The sequence below is a fragment of the Narcine bancroftii genome, chromosome 6 (assembly GCF_036971445.1).
Source record: "Narcine bancroftii isolate sNarBan1 chromosome 6, sNarBan1.hap1, whole genome shotgun sequence".
NCBI lineage: Eukaryota > Metazoa > Chordata > Chondrichthyes > Torpediniformes > Narcinidae > Narcine > Narcine bancroftii.
Genome location: NC_091474.1, coordinates 251,574,692 through 251,586,432, shown reverse-complemented (window position 1 = coordinate 251,586,432; position 11,741 = coordinate 251,574,692). Strand labels below are relative to the sequence as shown.

Sequence of the window (11,741 nt, the reverse complement as noted above, 5' to 3'; positions counted from 1 at the left end):
AGGATTGATATGTTTTTACTTCCTGTCCAAATACAAGGGAGAGTCCAAAATGTTGAATATAAACCAAGATTGTTATCAGATCACTCACTCTTACGGCTAACAATTGCTCTGGAAGATACTCCTAATAGAGGATACAGATGGAGACTTAACCCCATCTTGCTAAAAAGACAATATTTTAGGCAATTTATAGAACAACAAATTAAAATATGTTTTGATACAAATAAAAAAGTTAAATTGCAACAGTTAAATTTATATTATTGGTTGCAATGAAAGCCTTTATTAGAGGGCAAATAATAAGTTAAACAACTAAAATCAAAAAAGAACATTACCAAAAAATGGAAAAATTAGAAAAAGATACAGTAAGTTTAGAGAAATATTTAATGAAAGAAAATAAAGAGAAAAAAAGACAATTGACAGAGAAAAAAAAACAATGAAAACAAAACAAGGATACTATGAATTGGGTGAGAAAACTCACAAAATCTTGGCTTGGCTGTTGAAGACGGAACTAGTATCAAGGACTATTATAGCAACAAGGAAAGGAAATAATCAGATTTCATATAAGCCACAAGAGATTAATGAAAAATTCAGGAGATTTTATAATCAATTATATCAATCCAAGGTCTTAGAGAAGAATAAGGAAATAGATAAATGTTTGACAAATATCAAGTTATCCCAGTTAGATACGGAAGAACAAGGTAAATTAGCAAATCCCCTGATGGTTATGGAAGTATATGACATATTAATGACTCTACCAGATAATAAAGCACCAGGTAAGGACAGATTCCCTACAGAATTTAACAGAACTTTTACAAACTTATTAATTCCATCCTTTTTAGATGTAATAAAACAGGTGGAAGAAACTCAGAATTTATCTAAATCTTGTAAGATGGCAATAATCACAGTATTTCCAAAAACAGGGAAAGACCCATTGTCGCCATCTTCATACAGACCAATTTCCTTATTAAATACTGATAATAAATTAAACACAAAATTACTATCAAATAGATTAGTGAATTGTTTACCATGGTAAACATCAGATCAATCAGGATTTATTAAGAATAGAAGGGCAGCAGATAGTGTATGTAAATATATCAATCTGATACATACGGCACAAGAAAACAAAGAACCAACAGTGGCAGTAGCTCTGGATGCAGAGAAGGCCTTTGATAGGCTGGAATGGAGCTTCCTCTTTAAAGTACTTCAAAAATTTAAAATTCCAGAAAAAGTTATTAATTAGATCAAAGCCCTATATAATAATATGAAGGCAAGAGTGCTAACTAATGGTTATATTTCACATTATTTCAAATTGATTTAGTCAACGAGACAGGGATGCCCTTTATCATCTTCCCTATTTGCCTTGGCAATAGAACTATTGGCACAAATTATAAGAACAGACAGAAGGATAAAGGGAATAAGGATTAAAGAGGAAGATGTGGATGACATTATAGTATATTTAACCCATCCCGAAGAATCAATAAAGAGGCTACTGTGACACAGTACTTAGAGGTGGTTTGGAAGGAATTGTTAGAGCAGCTTGCACACACACATTTAAAAACACAGAATATTTGCAGGACTTTTGCAGAATGCTTTTTGCAGGAGGCAACAAAGTATCAACAGCAGCTTGCCTGGGAGAGCATGTGATCTTTGCAGGCAGAGGAGAACAGTTTTGCTCTCAGAGTGGGAGGGTGTGAAACAGAGAGAGGAGTCACTGAAATCAGTTCCAGAAGGACAAAGCTGGCAAACTTTGGAAGGCTGACTGGTCAAAGGAGAAGACTGGTGGTGTGAAAGGTGACCTGAAGGAAAGAGGATCATCTGGAGAATCATGAAGGGAGCAAGTTTCGTCAGCAAGACTGTTTGAGAAAGAATCAATTGTGGATGTCCTGGAAAAAGCATCAGAATAAATGATAATTTATATCATCTGTTTAAATTAAACTATCAGTCATTAATGAAAAAATATAAGGACTTGGAGAAATGGAAAGATTTGCCAATAACTCTAATAGGGAGAGTAAACTGTATCAAAATGAATATATTTCCATGGTTGCAATATTTATTTTGAATGCTACCTATTCGCTTAACAGGGGATATTTTGCCCAATTAAGATTCTTGCTGGATTTTTATAAGGTAGGAGAAAAGCCAGTCTGGCTGAGGATGGAATTATATAAACAAGGGGAAAGTGTTTCAGAACATGTACTTTACAAGTGGAATGAGAAGTTAGTGCAACATCACAGTCTACCAATACTACACCATATATTAAAAATATGGAGTAGGAAACATTTAGAGGAAAATTTAATAAACTATCAAATACCAAATAAGTTGCTAAAATAAAACCAATTAATACCTTTTACAATGAATAACATATTTTAAGGAATGGTCAAGGAAAGGAATTACAAGAATAAAAAACTGTTTTCTGGGCAATATCCTACTGACATTTGAACAGCTAAATGATAAAAACGGAAGATCTCATGTTTCAATACTATCAATTAAAAACTTATTTAAAGGAAAAGCTGGGAAATGACCATAGAACACTATGATAATAAAAAGTTTATTACAAATATGTACATTAAATTACAAGACAAAGGAAAAGATGAGGCAATATACGGACCCAAACGTTGTTGGGAAAATGATTTAAACATAGAAATAAATCATGAAACCTGGAAGGAATTATGTGCGGGCACCATGACAAATACAATAAATGCTTGGTATCGAATGATACAATATAATTGGCTTCACAGACAATACGTTACACCTCAAAAATTAAAAGAATGGAACCCAACACTATCTGATAAATGCTTTAGCTGTAAACAAGAAATTGATACAATGGTACATTCAGTTTGAACACATACAAAAGTGAAACCATTTTGGGAGGATTTAAATTCAATACTGGATCAAATTACAAAAAACAAGATGCCAAAAGACCCAGGAATTTTTCTATTAAGCGATATTAAAGACAGAGTTAAAGTTAAATTTAAACAGAATCCAAAAACAATTTATCAAGATGCATTAGCAGCAGCTAAATAATGCATAATGATACTTGGAAAATGGAAATCCCCCCCCCCAATTGAAAATACAGTGGTGGGTCACAGAAAAGAACCAATGTATCCATTTGCTACCATGCAAACAGTTGTCCTGATGGCTGGGTTTGCCAAGTTGTGTACCGCATCAAAGACTTGTCGCCTCCATGGCGTGGGTACTATGGGGTGGAGGTGGCCGGTGGATATGTTGCAGAGGAGCACTGTGTTACCTGGACCTACTAGAATATCTTCCATGCGAAGTCCCGACACTAAAGTCCTGTATGCTGGTATTTCTGGGTCCGCCTGCTGCTCTTCTGCCAGGGCCATATAGTCTGTCCCCTGGGACAGGGTATGTATGCTTTGCACTATTGGTCATGATAAGGCATCAGCCACCATATTGGTTTACCCAGCCACGTGCTCGATGTTGGTGGTGAATTTTTTTTTGTGTGGAAAGTTTTATTTATAAATGATAATAAATCATACAATCAAAATTCAAGCCAATACATAGCATTTTATCCCATATAACCCCACACCTCTCAACCCTATCCCACCCGCCCCTCCCAACCCCCCTCTAAACTACCCCAAAAGAAAGAAGAAAGAAAAATGAGATCAACTAACATAATACCCTTCAAATATTTGCCATGGTTTGGGTCAACACCATCAATGTATGAGAAAAAATTAATAATTAAATTGTGTCTATTCCATATATGGACTCCAAGTTTTACCAAAAAAGAGATAATTATTTTGTAAATTATATGATGTCTTTTCCAACAGAATGCAAAATCTCACCTCTGAATACTCAATTTTTCCAAGTAATTGCAAGACATTTTCTAGCCACAGCTAAAGCCAATCTCAAAAAAGCAATTTTAACTACAAACTCAATTTTTTTAATATAACCCAATAAAAATATCATCGGGTCAAGTGAAATTTTAAATTTAAGCATAACCACCAAAAATTCCTTAATTTTGCTCCAAAAAGGTTTAACTGTCTCACATAACCATACCAAATGTAGAAACGAACCCACTTCCTTTTGGCATCTAAAACATAAATCAGAGAAAATATATTTATATTTCCTTAATTTCTCCAGAATCAAATAAATTTATGGATAAAATTATAATGAACCAATCGAATCTGAACATTTATAATTTTAGTCATACATATATTGTCAACCAATCATCCTGAGAAATAGATACCCCCAAATCTTTTTTCCTCTTCACTCTAGATTTATAAACATCTGGTTTTTATTTTATTCTGTAATAAAGCATTCATATCAGATATAAATCCTTTTCTTGCCACCATCAGTAAGTAAAATTTCAAATTTAGACTGTCTAGGCAGCCTTAAGGTACATCCAAAATTGTTCAATAATAATGCTTTGACTTGATAATAAGAAAAAAGAATAAAGATATTTCATACTTCTTTCATTCTTCAAAAAGAAATAAAATATCCCACTTCATTACAATCCTCTACTAATTTAATTCCTTTCTGCTCCCACAACTTCAAAAGTTGATTATTAACCGTAAAGAGGAAAAGCTCATTTTGAAACAAAGGTGCTTTAGCCAAAATTCTATCCTGGGTACCTATAAATCCATTTATTTTGTTCCATAATTCCATTAAATGTTTTAACATAGGTAAATTATAATTACTTAATAACTGAAACGGTCTATATTTGTGGGATTCTCTGCCTCAGGAGGAGGCATCTGTGGGATTCTCTGCCCCAGGAGGATGGATCTATGAGATTCTCCTCCCCATGAGATGGGATCTGAGGGATTCTCCACCCCAGGAGGTGGGATCTGAGGGATTCTCCACCCCAGGAGGTGGATTCTGAGGGATTCTCCACCCCAGGAGGTGGATTCTGAGGGATTTTCCTCACCAGGAGGTGCGATCTGAGGGATTCACCTCCTCAGGAGGTGGGATCTGAGGGACTCTCTGCCCAAGGAGGAGGGATCTGAGGAATTCTCCGCCCCAGGAGGTGGGATCTGAGGGATTCTCCGCCCCATGAGGTGGATTCTGAGGGATTATCCACCCCACGCGGTGGATTTTGAGGGATTTTCCTCCCCAGGAGGTGGGATCTGAAGGATTCTCTGCCCCAGGAGGTGGGATCTGAGGGATTCTCCACGCCAGGAGGTGGATTCTGAGGGATTTTCCTCCCCAGGAGGTGGGATCTGAGGGATTCTCCACCCCAGGAGGTGGATTCTATGGGATTCTCCTAACCAGGAGGTGGGATCTGAGGGATTCTCCACCACAGGAGGTGAATTCTGAGGGATTCTCCACCCCATGAGGTGGATTCTGAGGGATTCTCCTACCCAGGAGGTGGGATTTGAAGGATTCTCCACCGCAGGAGGTGGATTCTGAGGAATTCTCCGCCCCAGGAGGTGGGATCTGAGGGATTCTCTGCCCCAGGAGGTGGGATCTGAGGGATTTTCCTCCTCAGGAGGTGGGATCTGAGGGATTTTCCGCCCCAGGAGGTGGGATCTGAGGGGTTCTCCACCGCAGGAGGTGGATTCTGATGGATTCTCCTACCCAGGAGGTGGGATCTGAGGGATTCTCCACCCCAGGATCTGGGATCTGAGGGATTCTCCTCCCCAGGAGGTGAAATCTGAGCGATTCTCTACCACAGGAGGTGGATTCTGAGGGATTCTCCTACACAGGAGGTGGGATTTGAGGGTTTTTCCACTGCAGTAGGTGGGATCTGAGGGATTCTCCACCTCAGGAGGTGGGATCTGAGGGATTCACCACCCCAGGAGGAGGGATCTGAGGGATTCTCCTACCCAGGAGGTGGATTCTGAGGGATTCTCCACCCCAGGAGGTGGGATTTGAGGGATTTTCCTCCCCAGGTGGTGGGATTTGTGGGATTCTCCACCCCAGGAGGTGGATTCTGAGGGATTCTCCACCCCAGGAGGTGGGATTTGAGGGACTCTCCACCCCAGGAGGTGGGATCTGAGGGATTCTCCACCGCAGGAGGTGGATTCTGAGGGATTCTCCGCCCCAGGAGGTGGGATCTGAGGGATTTTCCACCACAGGAGGTGGATTCTGAGGGATTCTCCACCCCAGGTGGTGGGATCTGAGCCATTCTCTGCCCCAGGAGGTTTGATCTGAGGGATTCTCCACCCCAGGAGGAGGGATCTGAGGTATTCTCCACCCAAGGAGCTGGGATCTGAGGGATTCTCCACCGCAAGAGGTGGATTCTGAGGGATTCTCCGCCCCAGGAGGTGGGATCTGAGGGATTCTCCACAACAGGAGGTGGATTCTGAGGGATTCTCCACTCAAGGTGGTGTGATCTGAGGCATTCTCCACCACAGGAGGTGGGATCTGAGGGATTCTCCACCCCAGAAGGTGGATTCTGAGGGATTCTCCTACCCAGGAGTTGGGTTTTGAGGGATTCTCCACCCCAGGAGGTGGATTCTGAGGGATTCTCTACCCCAGGAGGTGGGATTTGAGGGATTCTCCACCCAGGAGGTAGGATTTGAGGGATTCTCCACCCCAGGAGGTGGATACTGAGGGATTCTCCACCCCTGGAGGTGGGATTTGAGGGATTCCCCTACCCAGGAGGTTTATTCTGAGGGATTCTCCACCCCAGGAGGTGGGATTTGAGGGATTCTCCACGCAGGAGGTGGGATTTGAGGGATTCTCCACCCCAGGAGGTGGGATTTGAGGGATTCTCCACCGCAGGAGGTGGGATTTGAGGGATTCTCCACCCCAGGAGGTGGGATTTGAGGGATTCTCCTCCGCAGGAGGTGGGATCTGAGGGTTTCCCCTACCCAGGAGGCTCCAACGCTGACAGTGTGGTTCTACATGGGGCAGCACCGAAGGGAAGAGGCGGGAACGGGGAGCTGGGCCGTCGCCGCATCAACCAATATGTGCATAACGTTTCCATTCACGGTTCAACATCCAATCTCCTGGCACGAACTTGGGCCGAACGGCCTGTTATTTTGAACTCTCACCTCGACGCCACCTCTCGCTGATTGGACAGCTGTTGGCGCGCCTCCGGCCTCAGGCAACAGGTCGATACCTGATTGGACGTTGCTCGCTCGACTCCGGGAGGTGCGGCTATGATTGGCGAAGCCGTCTTTGACGCAATCAAAGTTTGATTGGGTGCCTTGGTCACGTGGGGAATCTCTCGCGTCACGTGTGTGGCTGCTCTCCATCATGACTTACATCCCGAACTGGGAAGAGTTCGTCCGGGCGGCCGAGAAACTGTGCCTGAGTGAGCCCATGAAGGTAGCGGGCGGCCTCGCTCCGGGCCCCGCCACCGTCCTTTCTGCACCACCGTCGCCGTCCTCCCCCCCCAACGTCATCCCTTCACGTCCCCCCCCCAACGTCACCCCTTCACGTCCCCCCCCAACGTCACCCCTTCACGTCCCCCCCCCAACGTCACCCCTTCACGTCCCCCCCCAACGTCACCCCTTCACGTCCCCCCCCAACGTCACCCCTTCACGTCCCCCCCCCAACGTCACCCCTTCACGTCCCCCCCCAACGTCACCCCTTCACGTCCCCCCCCAACGTCACCCCTTCACGTCCCCCCCCCAACGTCACCCCTTCACGTCCCCCCCCAACGTCACCCCTACACGTCCCCCCCCAACGTCACCCCTACACGTCCCCCCCCAACGTCACCCCTTCACGTCCCCCCCCAACGTCACCCCTTCACCTCTCCCCACGTCACCCCTTCACCTCTCCCCACGTCACCCCTTCACCTCTCCCCAACGTCACCCCTTCACCTCTCCCCAACGTCACCCCTTCACGTCCCCCCAACGTCACCCCTTCACGTCACCCCTTCACGTCCCCCCAACGTCACCCCTTCACGTCCCCCCAACGTCACCCCTTCACGTCCCCCCAACGTCACCCCTTCACGTCCCCCCCACGTCACCCCTTCACGTCCCCCCACGTCACCCCTTCACCTCTCCCCAACGTCACCCCTTCACCTCTCCCCACGTCACCCCTTCACCTCTCCCCACGTCACCCCTTCACCTCTCCCCAACGTCACCCCTTCACGTCCCCCCAACATCACCCCTTCACGTCCCCCCATCGTCACCCCTTCACGTCCCCCCAACGTCACCCCTTCACGTCCCCCCAACGTCACCCCTTCACCCCCCCCAACGTCACCCCTTCACCTCTCCCCACGTCACCCCTTCACCTCTCCCCACGTCACCCCTTCGCCTCCCCCCCATGTCACCCCTTCGCCTCCCACCGCGTCACCCCTTCGCCTCCCACCCGCGTCACCCCCGCGTCACCCCTTCACCTCCCCCCCGCGTCACCTCTTCACCTCGCCCCGCGTCACCTCTTCACCTCCCCCCCAACGTCACCCCTTCACCTCTCCCCACGTCACCCCTTCGCCTCCCCCCCATGTCACCCCTTCGCCTCCCCCCCCATGTCACCCCTTCGCCTCCCACCGCGTCACCCCTTCGCCTCCCCCCGCGTCACCCCTTCGCCTCCCCCCCGCGTCACCTCTTCGCCTCCCCCCCGCGTCACCTCTTCACCTCCCCCCCGCGTCACCTCTTCACCTCCCCCCCGCGTCACCCCTTCACCTACCCCCCACGTCATCTCTTCACCCTCCCACGTCACCCCTTCAACTCCCTCCCACGTCACCCCTTCAACTCCCTCCCACGTCACCTCTTCACCTCCCCCCACGTCACCCCTTCACCTCCTCCCATATCATCTCTTCACCCCCCCCACGTCACCCCTGCGCCTCCCCCCCATGTCACCCCTTCACCTCCCCCCCATGTCACCTCTTTGCCCCCCCCCCCATGCTCCCCACTAATCCTTCGGCCCCCCCCTCTCCGTCACCTTGTCACCCCACCTTCTGCCGTCATCCCAACTCTCACATTCACCCAACCCTCTATCATCACCCACTTCCCCTCTATCATCACCCGCTTCCCCTCGCTCGTCTCCCTCAGCCCTCACCTTCTCTCCTTGCCTTTGCTGATAGAGCCCCTCTCTGATTCACCGTCTGTGTCCCCTCCCTGCAGGTGCGGGTGGTCATCAAGTACCGTCACTGTGCAGGCCTTCTGTCCATGAAAGTGACCGATGATGTGGTGGTGAGTCTGCAGCTTTATCCCCAACTTTGAGGAGCGCTGGGGGGAAATCGGGGGGGGGGGGAGGTGACAAAGTGTCTCTGCTGCCCCCCCCCCCCCCCCAAGCTTGGGAATGGGGTGGATTGATGCTGGTTTTGGGGACAGTGCAGAGTAGGTTCACCAGATTGATTCCAGGGATGAGGGGGTTTGCCTATGAGAGAGATTGAGTCCCCTGGGATTGTACTCGCTGGAATTTAGGATGATAGAAAGAAAAAAATCATAAAAGGGATAGATCGTGTTGTTTTCACTGGTAGCTTAGACTAGAATTGTAGGGCATGCCTTCACGATTCAGGGTCGTGTATTTTGGACAGAGATGAGGAGGAACTGCTTGCAGTGAGAGGTGAATCTGGAATTCTCTGCCCAAGAAAGCAGTAGAGGCAGCCTCATTAAATGCATTTTAGACACCGAGGTGCTTTGTGCAAAGGAGGGGCATTGAGGGAACTGGTGAACAGGCGGGTAGGTAGAGCTGAGTCCATGAGCAGATCAGAGAACACTCCAGCACAGGACACGCCCTTCAGCTTTTGATGTTGTGCTGACCCATGGAGTCCTTAAAAAAAAAATGTACTGAACCCTCCATACCCCATAACCCTCTATTGTCCTTCCATCCATGTGCCTGTCTAAGAGTCTCTTACATGCCCTAATGTTTCAGCCTCCACCACCGTCCCTGGAAAGGCATTCCAGGCCCCCACAACTCTTTGTGTGTTTAAAAAAAAACTTTCCCATGATGTCTGCCCTAAACTTCCCTCCCATCACTTGGTACATGTGTCCTCTGGTGTTTGCTATTCCTGCCCTGTCCACCCTATCTATGCCTCTCAAAATTTTCTAGACCTCTATCAAGTCTCCTCTCATCCTTCTGCCCTCCAAAGAGGGTAACCTTGCCTCATAAGACTTATTTCCCAATCCAGGCAACATCCTGGTAAATCTCCTCTGCACCCTCTCCATGCCTTTTACATCCTTCCTACAATGAGGTGACCAGAACTGAACACAATACTTTGTGGGGTCTCACCAGAGATTTGTAGAGTTGTAACATGGCCTCTCTATACTGAATTCAATCCCCCTATTAATGAACCCAGCATCCCACAGACCTTCTTAACTATCCTTTCAACCTGTGTGGTGACCTTGAATGATGTATGGATTTGAACCCCCTCTGTTCATCCACCCTCTTAAGACCGTTAACTCTGTACTCAGCCTTCTAGTTTGTTCTTCCAAAATGCATCACCTCACACTTATCTGCCACTTTTCTACCCAACTCTGCAACCTTTCTATATTCTCTTGTAACCTTCAACAACTTTCAGCTCCATCCACAACTCCTCCAACATTCATGTCATCCGCAAACTTACTGACCCATCCATCTGCCTCTTCACCCAGAGCACAAAGAGCAAGGGGGTCCCCGAACAGATCCCTGCAAGCACTCCACTAGTCACTGACCTCAGGCAGAATCCTTTTGTTCCGCTGTACTCTCTGCTTGCTACATGCAAGCCAATTTTTTTATCTACACAGCCAAGGTCTCACTGATCCCATACCTCATGACTTTCTGAATGGTCTCCCGTGGGGGACCTTGTCAAATGCCTTGCTAAAATCCATATAGACCACATCTACCGCCTTACAATTTCTTTTGTTATCTCCTCAAAAGTTCAATTAGATTTGTGAAGCATGACCTTCCCTTCACAAAGCCATGCTGACTATCCTTGAGTAGACTATACTTCTCCAAATGCTATCCTTAAGAATCCTCTCCAATAGTTAGCAAACCACTGACATAAGGACTCACTGATCGGCCATGGTTTCATGGGAAGAGAAGGGTCTTCAGGCCGAATGGCCTGGATATTGTGTGTTGGTGGCATTCACTGGTGCCTTGTTTGGATGGGAGAATGGTTTGTGATCTCCTTTTTCTTTTCTCTTTCCCCCCTCCCCACCCCCCCCCCCCCCCCCCCACCACCACCATCAGTGTCTGCAGTACAAGACGGACCAGGCTCAGGATGTAAAGAAGTTTGAGAAATTCCAGAATCAGTTGATGCGCCTGATGGTTTCTCGGGAATGTCGCAGCAACCTGATGGAGATAGAGTGAAGCCATCTGCTCCTTCAGCTTGAGGGGGGGGTGGGGGGGGGGGCAGCAAGGACTTCCCTTGTTGGACAGAACAGGTTGTGGGGGTAGAGAGATGGCAGTGTCTCTACACTCCAGCCCTGTGCAGCTGCCCAGTTGCTGTGTTGGCAGTCCTTCTTGGCCCATATGCAGCAAGATCCCCTGCTGAGGGGAAGCTGTCAGTTTGTATTGAACTTGGACACTGAAATAAATGATCCTTGGCTGAATCTGCCTTGTGTTTTCACACCCTCTCTCTATCCTGGAACTCTGCACTCGAGTTCTGGTGCTCACTGGGTTTTTCCTCCATGGATGTCTGCAGTGGGAGCTTCCTATGACTGGCCCTCCTCTCCAACTCCATTCAAGATCAACGAATTTGAATTTGGTGGGAGCCATTGACCTGATGGCTTCCACCCATATGTACCTGTAAATGTGAAGAAGAAACACGCTCAGGCATGTGCGCACAGGCATGCATGGACACAAACATGCACGAATGTGCACAAAGACGTCAGAAGTTGCATCTCGCGGACAACACACCACCTGATATCCCAACTTCTGCAGGATGGGCCTGTTTGGTGGAATGT

The 11,741-nt window shown here is 47.2% G+C and overlaps 1 protein-coding gene across 1 annotated transcript; it reads left to right on the top strand.

Annotated features, from left to right (window-relative positions):
* The first annotated feature begins 7,107 nt into the window (after positions 1-7,107).
* On the top strand, positions 7,108-11,387 carry srp9 (signal recognition particle 9). Its single transcript, XM_069887963.1, has 3 exons — positions 7,108-7,230; positions 8,976-9,044; positions 11,026-11,387. Exons 1-3 carry the CDS (start codon positions 7,159-7,161, stop codon positions 11,143-11,145), a joined length of 261 nt encoding a protein of 86 aa, XP_069744064.1. The 5' UTR covers positions 7,108-7,158; the 3' UTR covers positions 11,146-11,387.
* The last annotated feature ends 354 nt before the right edge of the window (positions 11,388-11,741 follow it).

Bases quoted from the DNA above. Each gene is read 5' to 3' on its own strand.
- srp9 (XM_069887963.1), top strand. From the start codon at position 7,159: ATGACTTACATCCCGAACTGGGAAGAGTTCGTCCGGGCGGCCGAGAAA. The intron at 7,231-8,975 runs GTAGCGGGCGGC...CCCTCCCTGCAG, and splicing joins GCCTGAGTGAGCCCATGAAG to GTGCGGGTGGTCATCAAGTA. The intron at 9,045-11,025 runs GTGAGTCTGCAG...CACCACCATCAG, and splicing joins AAGTGACCGATGATGTGGTG to TGTCTGCAGTACAAGACGGA.